The sequence below is a fragment of the Fistularia commersonii genome, chromosome 1, assembly GCF_037954325.1.
Source record: "Fistularia commersonii isolate RoL2024-O1a breed Wild chromosome 1, RoL_Fcom_v1.0, whole genome shotgun sequence".
In the NCBI taxonomy this organism is placed as follows: Eukaryota; Metazoa; Chordata; class Actinopteri; order Syngnathiformes; family Fistulariidae; genus Fistularia; species Fistularia commersonii.
In genome coordinates this window covers 17,397,788-17,418,257 of record NC_141284.1, presented here as the reverse complement: position 1 = coordinate 17,418,257, position 20,470 = coordinate 17,397,788, and the positions used below count along the sequence as shown (strand labels likewise).

General features: G+C 40.3%; 1 protein-coding gene across 2 annotated transcripts in view; it reads left to right on the top strand.

Moving 5' to 3' along the window:
* The window catches only part of akap6 (A kinase (PRKA) anchor protein 6), a 154,968-nt gene that overhangs the window by 68,772 nt on the left and 65,726 nt on the right, over positions 1–20,470 (top strand). For both annotated transcript variants that reach the window (XM_086151937.1, XM_086151928.1), the window contains exon 14: positions 14,952–15,082. In XM_086151937.1, the coding sequence (XP_086008063.1) occupies positions 14,952–15,082 (131 nt within the window). The remainder of the gene's footprint in view (positions 1–14,951; positions 15,083–20,470) is intronic.

The window sequence follows — 20,470 nt, the reverse complement described above, 5'->3', positions numbered from 1 at the left end:
AGGAGGACGTCCATCCCTCCGCCTGAAACCTTGTTAAATATTCATTGACAATTATTCCGCTTTGACCGGGGAGTTAGACGATGCTGCTGCTGCAAGTGTGTGCGTGCGTGTGTGTGTGTGTGTGTGTGTGTGTGTGTGAGGCACAAACAAAGCCAACGAATAATACAAGACTGTCTTGCAAATATTATGATGAATCACTTGTATGTAAAAAAAAATCATTAAAAGACTTGCAGGGGAAAAAAAAAAACTCCAGATATAAAAGAGGCAACACCCTCACAGTTACATACTGAGACACACACACACACACACACACACACACACACACACACCCTCAGAGCATGATTAGGTGAGTGTATTAAATATTAAGTATGAGCTCATGCCCTTGGTCGACTCACCGCTCTCTTATTGTTCTGGAAAGAGACAGAAACATTCTGCTCATCCCAGTGAATCATCTCCACTGACATGTTTATGGCTTATTATAAATAAGAAATAATATACGTGGCTTGTATTTACTCATTTTCACCAATTTGTGAGCAGCACGGAGCCTTCTAACCTCATGTGACCCCCCCATGTCCTCATTTGAGGACATCATTGTTTTAGTTAACACCACAATATATTACATTGTGCTGAAGGTTCAGCTATAGATTCGTCACAGAACCAGCAATTAAAGGAGCGAGAGCGCTGTTGATTTGGAAGTACACATTGTAGGACACAGGGATTTAATCAACCAGAAGCCCACTAGTGACGACATGGAGGTCTGGTATGAGAATCCAGTCTTTAATGGTTCAGTTCAAGTAATTAATGTCAAAATAAACACATTAAAACCCCAAGCAAGGGGAACTTGTTAATTAGATAGTACCTGTATTTACTAAGGGCAGCAGGACATAGGTCGCCCTCCACAATGTCACATGTGATGCCAGAGGTCGGCCAGAGACAGTCTAGGTACAACCTTTGCACATTTATTTTAGTGGTGGGATAATTATACGGTACAACATACCAGTTATCCACAAATGTGGACATTTTTTTCTACCATTGAGACCCCAGGACCCGCAGAGAACTTGAGAAGTCTCGACTGAAAATACAGCAGTTTCAAGTTGACATAAACCCTTTGCCCACATGAGGCTGGTCTTTTCCAAGAAGACCCTAAACAGAGGAGGTGAACATGTATTTATCAATTCTCATTTGTGGGGGGTGGGATGTTGTCCTTTCTTTAGTATGTTTGTTCGTAGTATTAGGTTAGAAGGTTAGAAAATGGCGTTTTGGGTGACTCCTACTTGGTCAAAGTACAGCCTTGTCCCGAAATTAGGACATTCGATTTGATCATTTTGGGGGATCCGCTTCACGGTCTCCTCAACACAGTTGTTTTGGATGTGCGATGTTTGTGTTTCGCCACGTTGTTTGCCGACGCTCCTCCCACCCCGGAGGACGATCTCAGGGCTGAGCGGCGAAATGAAGGGAAGCCTCTCAGGCGTTGTTGCGGCAGCTGCTAATTTCAGCCATGCGACTCCACTGGTCAAACCTGCTTCCTGTCCCGACTAATGAGGGCTATAAAACCATGCGAGTCTCTTCCCAGCTGAGCACGTTACCACCCACCCCCGGCCACCAGAGCTGCTGCTGTGTGGGGTAATCATAACAATCCAGCAAAGAAGCGATGGCGGTGTATTGTGGCAGACGCCGACAGCCGTTAATCTTTCTTTCTTTCTGTCCGTCTTTTCTCTTTCTGTCATTTCTCTTTGTGGCTTCCTTCCATCCTTCCTCCCTCCCTTACCTCTTTCTCTCCCTGCAGTTTGACCTTGCCCGCCCGTCCTCCTCTCCCCCCTGTAAATGTGCCTTCGTTCTAACCTGAACCCTCGTTAATCAGCAGAAATTATTAAGTAATTACCAATAAATTACCTTCAATTGGGTAAGAGGTTGCCTCGGCATGACATTTCTGAGGAATCGACAGGAAATGAAGAAAAACCCACAAGCAAAGTATGAAGAATAAATATCAAGACCTGATGAACATTTGTGGATAAGGTCATAGTCACCGCTTAAAATGCCTAAAAATCCAGAATAAATGAATCAAACACCAGGGTTGACTTTATAATAATTTGAAACTACAAAAATCCCAAAATGTTTCATTCATCATGTGACTATACCACAAACACGAGTGGGAAATTTCCTCAAAATTAGCAAGAAATTATCAGAATCCAGTTGATAAAAAATCCAATCACAAATTTGTACTGATTAGCAATAAAAAAATGCAACTAAGTCACGAAGCAGTTAATGAGGGCCAATATTAGCAATTAGAATGAGCTGGACTGAAAATAAGCAAACAAAATAGCAAACAACTCTAAAAAAAACGAAATCACCGCTCAATACTTTTAAATGGGATCCATTTCATCTAAATTATCGAAACCACCAAAATATCTGATGCGATAGGTGAGAGGGATTAGCAAAAATGAAAAAAACAATTTTAAAAGGCAAGATAATCTACTTGCCAACTATTGAAAATTATGGTAGTATTTGAGAGGTCAACCCATCCTCCTTCTTACCCCCACGCCCTCTTTATGTTCTGTTTTACTTCCTATCCTTCCTGGGTGGGGGCTGGAAGGTGGAGGGGCTGCTCTTTGATTCATGCTCTGTCCAGGGTGTTGAAAATAGCAGAAATGGCGTCCTTGAGCCTCTAGACGGCGGGAAGGAGGCCTGGAGAAAAATGAGTCGAAGTGACGTGAAACAAATAAACAGCAGGACCGTCCCTACCTGATGCCTCCGCCGCTGCCGCCGCCGCCGCCACCGCTGCTGCTCCTGCCACCGCCGCCAAATTGCATTTAATGGGCAGGAATTATTCAGGACGGACCTTAATTACCTGTAATTTACCCCCCAAAACGCTCAATCCCCTCCGCCCCCCACCACGTAAATAAACGCCAGCTTTAATTTGCTTGTTTTGAAGAAGGCGGTGATGGATATGAGACGCCTCGGAATCGTCTCCAGGTAATTTGATTCTCGAAGAGTTGGCTGCATTTTTAATGATCTGAACTCAGCCGGGCGTGAGTTTTGTTTCTCCGCTCCGTCTGCGAGTCAACGGCAGCGCCGCTGTCATGCCGTTCTGCCTTAAAGCGGGAGAAATGATCGGAGGATGCAGCAAGGAACGATCAAAAATCCGTTAAGACGAAGCTGTGAAATGAACCAAAATTACCTCGAATGGGCAAAAAATCAGAAACAAAGCAAATTCAATTAATTCAAAATTAGGAATAAATGAAAACTTTTAGAACAAATACAATTCCATCGGGACAGTATCAACAAAGTCACAGAAATGCCTTAAAGTCTGCAAGAGATTACCCCTAAATTATATCAGTTGCCCTGCAGAATTCACTTTTAAATGTACATTCAATTAGTTAATAACTAATTATCTATTATACCAGGTAAATTCCTTTTTTTTTTGATGACTTTTGTCCTCAAAAAAAGTAAAAAGGCAATAATTTATCATAGAATAAGGATTACTTTCCACCGGCAATTTGAGTTTGATTCATTCTTGCGTTGAGTACAATGAGAAAATGACTTCTCACGTGTGTTACTGGGTTTTCACAGTGAAACTACAGCAGACCTGCCTCCATTAAAGCAGCTACTTCTAACATATATCTGACACACAGAGACACACATGAGAGACTGTGCATCTTTGTGTGTTTGCGTGTAAGCGGGCAGATTCAAGTTTCTGTTGAAAGTTTTTAAAATCATATTTGATTTCATGCACAATTAACTCGACCATCAGCAGTGGACGGGCGTCATGCTGTTTTTTGTACATACACACTCACACACACACATTCACACACATACGCACATGCGACAGAGTGAAACGTTTAATGCACATACAAACTATGAGTCAGTGGTCATACATACTGTAGAAATTATAGACAAGCACATCACATGAATACGTGCACACACTGTTGAGATGTCGAGCTAATGCACACACACACACACACACATACACATGTGCACAATCCTCCGTTGACATGGAGTGCACAGATACATATATACACACTCGCAGACTAGAATATGAACACAAACACACATCACAGTTAAATGCGAATTCTGTCAATCTCTTAAAATTTCTTGTCATTATAGTTGGTGGTCAGAAGGAGAAAGTAACACACATGCAAAAACAAGCAAGCACTTTAGTTTTAACTGGTTAACGCATAAGTAGATGTTCAAATGTTAAAAGAACACAAATACAGGCAAGCATTGTCGGAAATCATTTCTTTTTGTGTCCCGTGAAAAGGAGTGTGTGTCGGTGGGGTCTACGGGCAGCTCCCCGCTCCTCGACATGGTTTGGGAGGCAGAGAGAATTAAAGAAAAGGAGGAAGAGAGGTGGAGAGAGAGAGGGAGGCAAGCATGGTGAGGAGGAGAAGGAGGCAAGCCTGGCAGGATGAGATGGGGAAGTGAGGGAGGCAGAAGGAGGGAGCATGAAGCAGGATGAGGCGGGGGAAGTAGACGTAGCTCTGCCAGTGGACTGAGTCTCAGTCGGATTAGAAAGTTAATTATGTTTTAAAGTGATATTTTAATTAAATATGGCGGGAAGCAGAAAACGATTGGCAGCAAAATAATTAATGAAAGTGAAGAGAAAAAGCTTGGTCCAGCAGAAAAGAAGGTGTGAAACATGGCTGCCCTCATCCATGTCCATAATTATCTCCTTAATAATTAATCTGCGTTTTCTGTCATCTGAAGTGACGACAGCATGGAGTCACATGACGCGGTTTATAGGTGTTGCCATGGATACAGTCTGGAGAAAAACCAAAAGTGATCCGGTATTTATTATTAAATAACCTGAAGATTATGAAGAGCTTTGCTGAAAATTAGAGAGAAATTTCCTTCAAATAATCTCTCATTTATTTAGAGATTGAGAAGAAATTACAAGAGAAATCACTTGATAAATGACCTGGTAATTAATTCAAGAAAACTGTTGGGGAAAAAAATAAGACGTTAAATGAAAAAATGGATTGTGGGATAGATGGATAAAAAGTGAAAGACGGCTGAATAGAAGGGGGACAGATGTATGGTTTGACCAATGGATAGAAGACAGATGGAATGGATGGATAGACATGGGTTAAGGGATGGATGGTGAGATGGAGGGATATAGGGATGGAGTTGGCAGGCAGATGATAGAGGCGATCGATATTTCTAGAATTCTAATTAACGGCCCCCAATGGAATAAATCCATGTAATTATCAGTAAATGAAATACAAGGTCAGTCCAGCTGACGGAGGAATGGACAGAGGGATGGATGGATGGATGGATGGATGGATAGAGGAAACAGCGACAGTTAGTTTGGCAGGTTGATTCTCCTCTTGTGTTTTTTTTCTATATCATTTCATTTTTTTAGTTTGACGCAAGCAAACCTGTCTGTGTTCCATTCAGAATGACTAATATGTGAAATTACGGAGAAAAATAGAAGTTTAACAGTCCTGGGAACTAGGGGTTTCTGCTATCTGACTGCAAAGGACCTGAATATCTGAACTGAAGGGTGTAAAAGGATGTGAATTTGTTTTTAAATAAATTCCCTTAAAACAATATTTAGAAAACACAAATTACTGGAAAAAAGAATTTGAAGATAATCAGGTTAAAATGAAAAAAGATCATATTTATTTTAACTCCAAACTGATTTAAAACTGGCTCTTTTATTAAAACAGTCTTCCTAGTCAACCCTTTGAGTTCTGCATTCAACCATTAGGTTTGTATACTTGTTATTTTCTAGGCGCTTATTGCTTGTTGTATTAGTAAAATAGTTAGCCACCTGCTGTTAGGATCCTTTTCTTTTTTAAATCAAAATTCTCCCATTATTTTTGAAAAGAAGAAAGAACGAACGGTAAAATGTCAGGAGAGAAAACCATCCTGAAAAAGGTTGAAATAATCAAAAACTAAAGTAAAATCAGCAAAGAAATTGTTTAAGTGTCTCTTAAAAATTATTCTTATTACCAATTAATTTTGCAAAAGGTGATTGGAAGTAATGTGCAAGAATTTGTCTCAAATCCTCAAAGCAGTCCAGACTTTCCCTGAAATCAGCAAACATTTCAAGGATATGACAAATAGTAAAAAAAAAAAAATGCAAATGTTTTTTAAAGAAATTAGAACTTTCAAGGAATCACCTGATCCAGCAATCTAGCAAGAACTATCCTCACACCTGTAACGCTAAACCCGCAGGCAGTGATAGACTGTCTGTCCGTGTGTGTGTGTCCCCAGAGGACCTGCTGGAGGTCAAAGTTCATTCTCGGGAAAAACAAAACAAAGAAGTGTTTCACCTGGAGGATGATGCTGTAACCCCAGCAATCTGATTGGTCCCAGCTGTGTCTCCTCACGAGATAGATAACCTTCCCCAGCGCCACCATCGTGCCGCCATCTCAGTCCCCCACCCCCCACCTGACCCCAAACCCCCAGACCTCCTTCTCATTAGCACCTGATTCGTTAATGTTGCTTAATTATTTTCTAATTGGTTTGCATGTTAATTAGAATATAGAGGCTGATGTTAATTAGCTGTATTAATGGGAGCTGCTGTAACAGCCCCCCTACCCCTTCACTGCACCTGCACCTCACACTTTCCTTAAAATATTTACAGCTGTTTGTTTATTTCGGTGGCAGTTTTCCTTTTTTTTTTATTATATTTAATATTTTTTAAACAAAACTTGTGTTCAGCTTTTTTTCCTAAATGGTATTTACAATTTCTTTATTTTCCTTTTATTCTTGAATCCTTGTTTTTTCTGTCATCTTTTAAACAATTTCTCTTTAAAATTTTAGGCAATTTAAACTTGGTTTTCATTGTTCAGGATCTAGCTGTTATAAGCATACTTATCAGTTTTTTTTAGAGAAATCATGCTAAATTTTGGCTGTTTGATTTAACATTCTTGAATTACTTTGCATTCTGTGGAGGGAAATCATGCTTATTTGTAGATACATTCTTTATCATTTGTTTTTCAATCTTTTTGTGAAAATTAATAAATAAGTGTTTTAATTTAGTGTTCTTTTTCGAAGTAATTTTCAGTCAACTGAACAGATGTTAATTTTGAAAGTTGGAAACCTACAGCGCCCTCTTGTGCTCTGGGGGTCATTTTTAAACTGAATTGATAGCCAGCTGTCGATGAGATCCATTGTGCCGATTATTGCTTTTCGGAGCTTGTCTGTTTGTCTTTACTTCAAACTAGGGGGAGTTTCGCACCTCAAACACACACACACACACACACACACACAATGCAGCTCTACTGATGCAAACCTGAAACGCTATTAAGAAAAAACAGCCCAGAGAGCCAACGGAGAGAAAATGATGATGACTTGAAAAATCAATAGGCACATACACACTCGCATGCATGGAGACGTGCACAAACACACAAACACACAGTCTACTGGTTAAAGACACAGCAACATGCAGTGGAACAAGCTGAAAGACAAACAAGGTCGCCTACTTTCTTCAGGTTCCTGCTAAAAATTACAAATTTTGTATTGAATCACTGGATTGCGTTAATTATTAAAACACTAACAAGTATGTTATGCAGGGCATAAAATATCACAAAAGCCATCATCTTCAGCGTGAAATAAAACAAATATAATAAGTATATTGAAATCCATACGTCCTAAGACATTGTTTCACAGTAAATTAACTTCTCTCACGTCTTCATTTAACGGATTCTCGATAATAAATGCCAGTTCGGAAGGGAACATTTTTCCACTTTTTCGAAATTATTCCATAATTTTTTGCTTTAGAATTTGTAAATTTCTTCGATTAAGTCAATTACATTTTAAATCCTTATTCACAGGTCATTGTTGTTTTTAACAGGTACAACACATAAATTCAAAGAGGCAGGAAAACTTTATTTACTTAAAGGCATTTATTTACTCAAAGATATTAGGATCAAACACTTTTCAAATGCAACTATTGATCATTTCATCTATAAATTATTTAAGTACATATAATGTAGCATGGTCTGTGTTTATATCTGTGTGTGAGTTTGCCGAGTGTCTATTTTCATGGGTTTCTGTGAGTGTGTGTGTGTTCAGTCTTGTATCTCTTGCAATTATGAATTTGGTCATCGATGATGAAAGTGAAACGCTCATTTGACGCTTCACACAAATCAAACTGTATTACAGTATTGACACACTGGTGTGTGTGTGTGTGTGTGTGTGTGTCTGTGTGTGTGTGTGTGTGTGTGTGTGTTTGTCTGTGTTTGTCAGCTGAATGCAGCCGTCTCATATCCATTATTGATCCTGTATCATTACCCAGCGCTTCGCTCTATCAAGACAAAAACACCCTGTTATTGGAATATCTCACCTGCAGTATCGACCCAATCACGTGCACGTGTGAGGACGCACGTGCACTTACACATACACACAACAGGCATGATGTCACAACACATTAACATCAGCTTCAGGCTGGAAAGACAAACAGAATCCTTGAATAAAACGTTTTTTTAATTTTCCCTGCTTCAGTTTCATGGATTATTTTTGTTTTTATCATTACTTTTTTGTCATTTCACATTGGTCTCATGGTGACTGACTCAATGTCTCAAAGGAAGTAATATTCAGTATTTATATTTATTACATCTTGCCTGCATCATTTAGAAATTTGAACAAATTAAATGGTCTCTTGCTTGAAAACCCTTAGAAACAAATATAAATTATTTTATAAGTTGCTGGTGATATTCATCATTTGATCACCTTGATGTAAAAAAAATGAACAAAAAGTCACACAAAAAAACTACTTAAACATGCATAAACATCCTAAAAATGTGCTTAGAATTCCATTAAAATTACATCCCTTTATAGCAGCAAGAAGAGAATAAAACATGAACAGAAACAACTTGAGATTTGTCAATAATTTGGGAAGAGTTAGGAAAAATTGCCAGAATGAGAAACCTTAAGAGAGATGCTGGTCTGTTTTATTTTAATCAATAAAGTCTCACAACTTCTGTGTGAAATTCTTGAAATATGTCAAGCCTCTTATAGATAAGGTTAAAGGTAACATCAGTTGGTGGTTGTCGCGGCAGCGGGTGATGAGACATGCAATGCAGGTAAAATCTGTGCGTTTCCTGTGTCATGTGATGTGATGTGCTCAAACATTCACATATTAAGTGTTTGGTCCTTGAAACACTCGCTGACACACTTGCATGTTGATCCTTTTAACAAACTGAGAATCCTGCAAGTAAAGACAAAATCAAAGTGACTGACATCTTATGATCGAAACTGAAGGACAGATGAAGCGTTTTATCCACTTTGTTAATTAATTCAGTTTTAATTAATCAATAATTGCTGATATTATAGGTTTTAAAGCAAGCTTTCTCGGCTTTTCCTTTCTTGGAAAGGTTTAAACAACAATAATCTCTCCAATTTTTCATTTGAAGTAATTTTTCATTTGAAGTAAATATCAAAGTAATTGAACATCAGTCATTTCTGATCATTATGCACAGTTAACAGTTTTTTAATCCAAATATATAATTTCTATTTATCAGTTTCCTCACTACCTACATTACATTGATCCTACTAATTAGAAAAAAAAAAAAAAAAATTGAGAGTAAATTTCAATTCCTGATCAAGGTAATTTGGCCACTGGCCTACAGCGCCCCCCATATACCAGGTGCTCTAGGGTGAATTAAGATATCTCCGTATTTGATCAAAAATTACATTAAAAAAAATTCTACACAGAGATCAATGAAAATGACCTACAGATAATGAATAATCGCCTAAATATTAGGTTTAAAAGCAGAACGTAATGTACTAAATTTAAACGTCAAGTATCACGGGATCGATGGATGACAGATGTTCCAGGGTTTCTTTCCTTCATGGCTTATTGAAAGCTAATAGCTGTTGGTCCGTGTGGCCATTGATCAGCTCATCAATCGACTGTATTGATTGATTGTGAGACATCATCATTGTAAGACAACAGCAGAGAGTGTGTCAGATCCTGGTATGTGTTTACATGCTTCTGCTTCACTCAGTTCAGTTGACACACTACATGATTGGCAGCCGTAGCCGCAGGAAAACCCCAGGAGACACACACACACACACACACACACACACACACACACACACACACACTCAAATACAAATGCACATCGGGGATGGAGCCACATTTTCGCAGCAGTAAATCAACACGTGTAGCTCTCTCTCTCTCTCTCTCTCTCTCTCTCACACACACACACACACACACACACACACCCACCCAAGCACACACACAGTTATACACATGTATTTTTGAAACATGAAAACTTTCATCACAGACACACACACCTCTTGGGAGGTGTGTTTGCAGGGTAAATTGGCCCTGACATGTAAACAAAAAGCCTCAAAATGACTTGATTCAGCAACATCACACAGACATACACACATGCACTCTTGAGCGTTCATCCCTTGCATGTTCATGCAAGCAGTGTGTGTGTTGTCTGTGTATCAGCATATTCATCAAATGAAGCAGATTCCTATTGATTCCAGTGTCTATTAGCAGCATTAAAGACTTGAGTGGAAATACTGGACTCAGCAATACACATAAACACATACACGCATACATGCATACACATATATGCATTCACGCACACACTTATGATTCATAAAGTATTTCATTCTCATTTTATTTGTGTTTTAATTTTTAGGCAAAAACTAACATATAACATTTTCACATTTTCTCATCATCCATCTATCCTTACATTTATCGTCTCATCATCTGTCCATCCATCACCCATCCATTCATTCATTACCCATTCTTTCATCTGTCCATCCGTCATCCATCACTCAACCATCCTTACATTTATCTATCATCCCTTCATCCTTCCATTTATCATCCATCCATCCATCCATCCATCCATCCATCAAACCAGCTATCTGGCCATCCATCATCCATCCAAAAAGGTTGGCGCATCCGCCGCCAATATTGTAATGGATCACGTGACTGAGCAAGCCCACATAGAGAATCAGTAACCTGAAGAACTATCAGAATTAAGGACCATGTGACCCACTAGCCAGTCAGGAGGTAGTAAAGAGTAATGTTTCTTTGAAACTAAGCAGCATGTTCGATGTCAACCAATCTTCTAAGATTAGTTTTTGTCATTTTATCATTGTTTTTTTCGGTTTATTGTCCAACCCAAATAAAGGACCAGGTCACCCTTAGCGATGGCCAACTTTTCTCTCTAAATTCGGCTCAAATGATGGATGCCGTTTCTGTCGGAAATGACGGTCCGCATTCGTGGCAAACCATCCTGCGAGAACCAATGCTGATTGGCTCGTTACCGTGGAAGCCTCATGAATGGGAATGAGTGGGGGGCCATGCCGATCAGCAGAGGAATGCCATGTTTAATCTCAGCAGAATCCTCCGATTGCCAGGCAACAAAAAATAGACACTTTCATGAACAAAAGTTCTAAGAACTATCCAGCTCAAATTCCATTTTAGGAACCCCCCTCGTCCAGGGAAACTTTTTGGTCTTGCATTCTCACCGGCAGTTAGGAACAACAGTAGGGACCAGTGTGAACTGGGTAGAAGAGGAAGATAACACACACATCATGTAGAGCACACAGTTGCCAAAGCATCCATGCTCTGCATGGCAAGAAGAATAACTATGGTTTCAAATGGGTTTAAATGTTTCGATTTTCTCCCTGCACTACTTCGTGGAGTGAAACCCCCCGTCATGGCTAACGTTGTACTTATTTTAGCGAAAATGTTTATGTGGCAAAGCAGACTACAAGAGCTTGGACCTCAACGGTCCATTTCTTGCTTGTCCTGTTCTTTTTGTCACAAAAAAACAGCTGACCAGTGACCCTAATATTTCTTTCAAAATGGCATCTACAGTCTGCAAGATATGGGATATTGGGCGTGGTTAGTGAGTTTCACTAATTACTAAACATCTACATCATGCTAGTTCCATTAATAACTATGAAAAGACCCTGCCACAGGGTAAGAGCTAAAATAGTTCTTGTAACTGATGTCCATGGTTCTTGGTTCCTATGTTGTCAGAAAGCATGAAATATACCCTAGTTCCTGAAAAGGCAACAGGAACTGCAAAAAGTTCCTACAGTGTGAGAGGGTCTTATGTGCAGAAATCCCCAGAAAAAAAAAAAAATAACAGATTTAAAAATCATCCAAATATTATTAGGAAGCTGAAGACATTAACAAAGAATTGCTGAGAATTTCCCTTCGTTCTGCTAGAAATTTTTAAAGGATATTGTTTGGGGGAGGGGGTGGTAGAAATCCCCTCACAAGCAATTACCAACAATTTCAGGCAAAGAGTTACTGAAGACACTGTCATGAAATCATCTTTTAAAGAAAGAAGAAAATATGAGGAAAAAAACCTTTGTGAGAAATCCTGTGGAAATCAGTTAGATATTATGATGCAAATGGAACAAATGTCTTTATGTACTGACTTTTTTTTTGTGGCGCTGTGGAGCGAGTCTTTTTGTGCGTGTATGTGTGTGTGTGTGTGTGTGTGTGTGTGTGTGTGTGTGTGTGTGTGTGTGTGTGTGAAGCCCACCTGCTTCCATGTTGATAGTGTTTCATCATGCACCCTCCAACAGATGGAGCCGTGATTCGAGTTTCTAGACAAGTAATTTCTGACAAAAATTCTTGAAGATCCTTCAGCCCAACCCCTAAATATGTGTTTGAGAGTGTGGATGTGTGTGTGTGTGTTATTATATCACTGTTCATCAGGTGGTTGAATGAAAAAGTCAATTTGCAGCAAGTTGCTGAAACTTGTGAGAAGACAAAGTTGATGAAGAGGCTCCACCTCCTTTATTCCTCAAGTCTTTCTTGCTGATGTTTGTGTCTCGGACTTGGTTCTGAAACATAAATTGACAGGGAATTATCTTGAAAGTGGGGAAAAATTGCTAGAGTTGTTGAAAAATTGGCAAGAAATATGCAAAAGTATCTCAGAAAATTTAAATTGAATTAAATTGACAAGTTTGTTGGAAGCGACAAATTACCAAAAACATGAGATTGCCAAAAGTAGTAAAATAGTTTTTTGCTAAGTAAACTGCTGAAACACATGCAAGAAAGAACTGAAAACTGCTGAGATTTTGAAAAGTAATACAGAAAATGAATGAAAAATGTGGACGATAATGACATAGAACTGGGTAGGGGAAGTAAAGAAATGGTTATCGTCTAAAAGAAACAAGAAAAAAATGACTGAAATGTTTTTAGAAAATAAAAATGTCCAAAAATGGAAGAAAACTTTTGGTCGTTACTGAAAACAATGCAAAAGATTATAATGAAATTGCAAAAATGCAAAATTTACGTATCTTTAATAGATAATAAAAAAGTAATACATTTCCTGAAACATCAAACTTCATTGTCCAATTATTCACCTTTACATTCACATTTATTCCCACTCTGATATGTTCTTTGTGGCCTTGAAAAAAGTGAATATGATAAAACCTTTTTTTTTATTTTCAAACATCGCTGGAGTTCGTCGTGACTCTCTCGTTTTTGGCTGTAACTCCATCAACAACGGACAAATGAGCAAAAAAGTACAATCTGAGAAGCTAATGAACAACCGCACTGATTTCCTGCCTCGCCGTTAGCGGCTAACAGCCGTGCGGCTAACAACATGCTGCTGCGGCCGCTGCTGCCGTAATGAGCCAGAGTGAAGAGACATTTAGACAAAGTGAGAGAAATTTTCTCTGAGAGCTTCCAGTTAGTTTCATTCCTGTAACACACACACACACAAACACTCACACAAATACCGTGTTGATTGTGCGTTGCCGGTTTGTTTATTAGCTCTCTGATTGAGCGTTCCTGCCTCCCTCAGATTGGATGACCTTTCCAGATCCTTCTACTGAGTCCGCTAAGTAGATCGGACGGCGACAAACACTTTATTCAGATTGTTACTTGAAGAAAAAAATCACGCTACCATGCGTGCTTGTGTGTGTGTGTGTTAGTGTGTGTGTGTCCCTTCATTGGTTCAATTGAAGCCTCATCTCCATATAGTTTGTATGCAATTACATGTGAGCGACGCTGAGTGCCTCTATATGATTGTGTCTGGATGGCGAGGCGACTCGCCCCTGATGTGTGTGAAGGATAATTTGTGCGAAAGTGCGAGCTGGGTGTGTGTTTATTTATTTATTTTCCCCGCGTGTGGCAACATTTGATGGCTCTGCGTTTGTGTGAGACGTAATTTGTGCCGGAGAAAAAGCGATTCCTGCAAAAAAAAGGTGTGTGTGTTTGTGTGTGTGTGTGTGTGTGTGTGTGTGTGTGTGTTTGAGGGCGATAAGACTGAAGTGTGTTTCTAGTGGCACATAACTTGTTCACAGGTCTTTAAAGGGCACGTCCGTCAACACATGATGCGACTGAATCTTTATCATCGGCAATAAACTGCTAATCACACTCTGAGAGGGATGAACACACACACGCACACACACACACACACACACACACATACGCACACACTCACACACACACACATGTCCTGGGCACTCACCCAAAGAGCTGGCTGGGCCTTTTTGGACCAAAAGTAATATTCTATTCTCACTTTTGGTACTTTTAATTCTTATGCATTCATTATTTTTACAATGTAAATTTTAGCAATATTAGGTTCGGATGGATTTTCTCTTTCTTTTTTTTTTTTGGCAAAATGTGACGTTTTGGGGGGGGGAGGGGGGGGGGTGCAAAATAGGGAGGATGTGGCTTAGTTATTGTAGCGGGCGTCCCAATGAACCAAGGCTGGTTCATTGCATGCCAGTGTCCTTTGGCAAGACTCTGTATATGCGTGTGTGTGAAAAGGTGAATATGATCTATTGTAAAGCCCTGTCAAACTGCATGGTGTGAAAGAGCTACACAAGTGGAGACCATTTCCTTAAATGTTCTCATTTTTAAAAGTTGCTAATTATGCATTTTTTTTTTTATAACATGTTTCAGGTTATTTCCATGTTTCCCTTTACCTACCACAAAAAATTCTTTGGTCATTTCTTCTGCCATTTCTTAAACGCGGTCTGCCCTGCTTTTTGTCCTGCAGGCCAATCCGATCTCCTCGAAGCACGAATCCCAGCAAGCCGCTCTGGAGCAGATGGCTATCCAGCTCGGCAGCTTGCAATACCAGCCGGCAGCCGGTGGGAGGCAGTGCCGACAACTGGCCGTGAGCAACAGGTAAACATATTCATTGTTATGGTCACACCGGTGTTGTTTGGTGATTTTATTTCTTTCAGGCTTGCTAACTGCTAGCTAAACCAAGGATTCGACTGTACCTCTGTGTCAGGATTAACTTCCGTAAACTGTTAAATACGTACATCCTCTCATATCTTGTTTATCTTTGTCTAAAGGTGATGTTTGCTATGTTTGCTGTTTTTTGTCATCTGAGAGCTTTTGTTATGTCTTTACTCACATCATCCAGTCAAGCCTCACAAAATGACTGAAATGAAATCCCAAAAGACATTTGAAAACAGAGTTTCACATTTTCCTAAATTCCATGCCTTTTTTCTCTTTTTTCTTTTTTGCTCCAAAAATATGTTTTTGTGTTAAATGACTTTGATTTTGTCTGGACTCATGACAAGCTTCAGAAGTCTGGGGCAACACAAGAAGTGGTGTCCGTAAAAACAGCAGAACAAAAAGCAACAGTTCAAGAGCATTAGTGAAATACTGAGGTTCATTTCACAGTTACTACATGTTTGTTACAGTCTCTGAGACTGCAGTTGTTAAATGGTGTTAATCCTGCAGTGAATGTACAGCCATATTCATGTATAAATTGACGCTCAAACGTTGCAATCTTCAGCGTAGAAAGGCATAGAAAGCCCTCAGATTATCGAAGACCTCTCGCTATGATTTATGAACATTGAAAAATAAATCGAATCCATCCCTATGAGGTCATGTGACTTTTCATGTGACAAAAATGACTTCCAAGCCTCCCTCAATACCCATCTCGGCGCAAGAGTCAGGATTGTTGTTCAACAAAAGCACTACATGTAACATTTTATCACAGTAGCTGCCAGTTACTATTTTGATGTTACTGTATTTTTTAGCAACCGTTTAGCCTCTTTAGCTTTTTTTATTTTTACAATTGCTACCTCGTTGCTGAAATAAAAGGTTAGCTTTCGTAATTCATCAATAAAAGTGAATCTGCGTAAAAAATAATATATTTCTGCCGGGTATTAGACGTTGTTCGAGGTTTTTTTATGGCCCTGGGCGGAGCCAGAGCTCTGAGGAAAAGTAGCTCCCTATACAGGAAAAGGAGCATGTGTCTGTGGCGGGAGGTGCTCACTGAAAGGGCTTCAACAAAGACGCTAACAAGATCGAAACGCAACCACACAATAGCCCAGGATGCGTGCAGACACACACAGACACAAACACGCACACAGTGGAATGTAATCGCACACACACAAAGTGCACGAGTGTTACGAGTAATCTGGCGTGGCCAGGCTTGGCTCGGTCACGCTGCCTGTCGCCGTTTCATCCTTCACTTTGAGGATCCTCCCCCCCGTACTTATCACTCACACACAGACACACACTCACAGACACAGACACGCGCAAACACTCATACACTCAAGTGCACACAAACAGACACACACACTCACAAGAACACACAAGAGGCCACCCCCCCCACAGACACACACTCACACTCAACCTATACATATATGTGCACACCTTGCACACTAGCTCTTTAGAACATTGTGTTGCAGATGTTGTGGCTGGGTGTTGTCAGCGTGTTGTCGCAGTAACTTACACTAGCGCTGCGTCATGTATTCTTCGAAACATGCGCACACACATGGACACACAGCCATGCACACAGATGTGTATATGCTAATGGAAGTATAAAAAAGCTCCAACTGCTCACAGTTGATCTTTAGTGTTTCGTTTCCAGACGTTGGTGTGTGGGTGTTGTTACTGTGTTGTCACAATAACTTCAGACATGCAAACACACACACACACAGCACCACACACGTGGACACACATGCACATGTGTGCACACACACACCCCCCCACACATACACAGCCAGGCACACTTTAAATTCAGCATAAATTGCAGCTTTGGTACCAACACAGTCTTGTATGAGATGAAAAAATACATAAAGAATTTTTACATACACAGGGAAAAAAACAGAAGCAGACACACACACACATACACACACACTATTCATGCACACACACTCACTCACTTATATACACACACACAGACACACATAGATGTAAATGAAACACTCATTTTATCTGTGTTTGGGGTTTTTTCTGTTCCTCTGTGGCTGAAGCCTAATGTTTCAGTAATTCACATCCGATGTGCGGAACACTAATTGGCTATTCATATATTAGCCGTCTGTGTGCGTGCGTGTGTGCGTGTTTGCATGCGTGCGTGTGTGTGTCTGTGTGTGTCTAGTGGGATGAGTTTGTATTAATTGGATGTTACATGCTTTTCCTTGTTGTCTGGCCGGTGGAGGTTCCTGCTTCTTTTGTTTCATTTGTGGAGAAAATGAAGGTCAAAGGGATTTATATTTATATTTCAATGTATTTATATATTTAGATGTTTTTTTTTGTTTTACAGATTCTCCTTGTGTCTCAATTTAAGTAAAGTCCAGGGAATCAAATGAAAAACAAATCTAATTTGTTATCTAAGTTTCTGATCAAGGAATAACATTTCCAGATGATCATAGGCTTTGTTGATGTTTGTTTGAATTTATTTTAAAAAGACAAAGAGAAAGTAATTAATCAGCTGCCAAAAAATAATCTTAATTTATCAACAGTTTATTGATCCACACTTTTTTTTTCAGAATTTTATTTAAAATATGTTCTTAGAACTTTTGTTTTTTATTTTCTATGGAAAAGAGTAATTATTCAACTGTATGATCTTGACATTTGAGAAAAGAAAAGAATCACATCATCAGTGACATTGTCAGTAGATAAATCATTAGACAAGGAGGAAGATCGGTTATTCTGTTTCATTCATTCATCCGTTGTCATGGTAGCAGACTAGTGGCACTCTAGCTCACCCTGTAGGAACACACCCAGGGTTGCCTTAAGGCCTCCTGCCTGAAGCGGAAGGATCCTTATCCGCTGCCTGATCCTTCTCAGGCCACTAATTCTTACATGAAGGCTCCTCCCACTGCCAGCCTATGTCACTGCTGGTTCTCACATTCTGGTTCTCTAGTCGTCTGACGATTTGATCGGGCTCCCTCGGGGCTTGCAACTCCTTCATGTTCTCCAAACTCCTCCTGTCGCTGGATGTTTTCTCTTCATGAGCCCCGGGTCTCCTCAGGAGTTACAGGAGATCCCTGACCCCACCAGGACCAAGAGGCTTTCTTCTTCTGCTTGACGGACGGAGAACAGACCAACTTGTTTTGAGTACCGACCAGGTCCTCCTCCTTCACGGCCAGAGAGATGACATTCCGTCTACCTAAAGCCCCTCCAGGAGAAACAAATTCGGGCCTCTACCTTTTGGCATCTCCTATTAATTTTCCTGACAAAACGCTCATCCAGAATATGGATGGACCCATCCGGGAACCGATGACCGAGAGAACTGAACCCAGGAGCTTTTCCTCCACAATCAGTGGCTGAAGGCTGTAGATATGAAAATAGGAAATGAGAATGTTCAGTCTTATGTTTTGGTATTGGTTTGTTTCATTTTTTTTGCAACACTGAAGCGCTTCTTATTTCTGAAACGAATGAATCACTGACCATATGAGAAAAGTGAATGGATGAATAGTTGCAAATCTGCTTGAGGACGAGTCCATGAACTGTGTGGATGAATTAAAGAGTGAGCAAGTGAGTGTTTGGATGAAAGGTTGGCCCGAACGCTGCTTGTCTTCATCAGGACAAGATCAGTAGACTTTGTGAATGAGTGAATGTATGAACGGGTGAGCCGTCAGCCGGGACGCTGCTTGTCTCCATCAGGACGAGTCCATTAGAAGCGAATGGCTCATAAATCCAGCAGCGTCCCAGACTGAAAGGTGGAGGCTGCCGATATGACTCATTCAACCTTTTCACTCTATCACTCCATCTTCCCCCCTCCTTCCTCCCTCCCCAGCTTGTTTCTCCCATCTTAGCCCCCTCCTCTGCCCCCCCCCCCCCCCCCCCACCTGCTTCTTCATGGAAGATGATGGATTAGTGACAGAATTTACAGCTGCTAATTGTCACTGCAATGGGGGGGGGTGATGAGAGAAGGAAAGAGCGAAAGGGGAGGAGAGAGAGAGATTGAATAAAGAGAAAAAGAGAAAAGAAGGATGAATCTTCATATCCTGACTCCTGTCAATCCAAAGCTGTTTGATCCAGAGTGTTTGTCTCTTCATCTTTCTCCTCATCCTCCTTTTTAATTGCTACCTCCCTTCTTTCTCCTCATCATCTTGTCTTCACTCTTCTTTGTCTTTTTCCTCTTCATCTTTCTTCCTTCTTCCATCCCTTTTTCATTTTTTTTTTTTTTTTTTCTTGTTCCATTTGTTCCTTTTCTCCATTACACCTTTCTCTTTCCCAATTTTTCCTCCTCCTTTATCTCCATCTTCTCACATTTTCCTACTTTTCCCTTTCTCCTCCAATATCAGATCTTCCCCCTCTTTCCAGCTTTCTCCTTCTTTTCTCCAGATATCTTTTTCAGAGTTTACTCCCCTGTAATCGCATTTCTTACATCTCTCCTACATATTTTTTATGTTCCTCCCCTCCATCATATGTCTGCACTCCCACTTTTTACCTCAAAAATAATATTTTCTGCTAAGCTTGACTGAATGCCATGGTTTCAGCTCTTCACTTGATTTCTGAGGTTGTTTTTTTTCTATTCGCAAATTAATTTGTTGTTCATTTTACATCAAGTTATTTTAGTGTGATTGCTGTCAGTAAGTCAGATTTGTTTCCGGTGAGAGCGGGAGTTTGTCAACAGTTCTGGTTTGAACAGTCATAGAAACAAATTCTAGGTGCAGCCGGGTCTTTGAGGGAATCCTGTTTGATGGTCTCAGAATTGTACTTTTTGCAGATGATGTGGTCCTGTTGACTTCATCAGATTGGGATCTTCAGGTCTTGCAGGAGCCGTTAGCGGCTGGGCTGAAACTCAGCACCTACAAATTTTAGGCTGTGGTTCTCAGCCAGAAAAAGGTGCAGTGCCCTCTCCGGGTCAAAAGGGCCTATCCCATGTGGAGGGGTTCAAGAATCACAGGGTCTTGCTCCGAGTGAGGGAGCTCGACAGGCAGGTTGGTGCAGCATCAGCAGTCATGTGGACTCTGCATTTGTCTTTCAGGGTAGAAGGAACCTCTTTGTTTAGACTGCTGCCCCCACAAAAAGGCCCTAGATAAGCAGGATGGATAGATGGACGGACGTACGGACGGACGGACGGACAGACGGATGGATGGATGGATGGATGGATGGATGGATGGATGGATGGATGGATGGATAAAAAGAAATATCTTCTCTTGACAGACTTTTTTCAGACATTTCTTCAGGCTTGTTTTTGATTGAACAATGATCATGTTTTCCAAACCCCTTAGCGAATGTTAGGTGCAGAGCAGACAAGCAACAGGAAACGATAAGATAATGTTGTTGCTGCTTTGAGGGGTGGAAGATGCCACC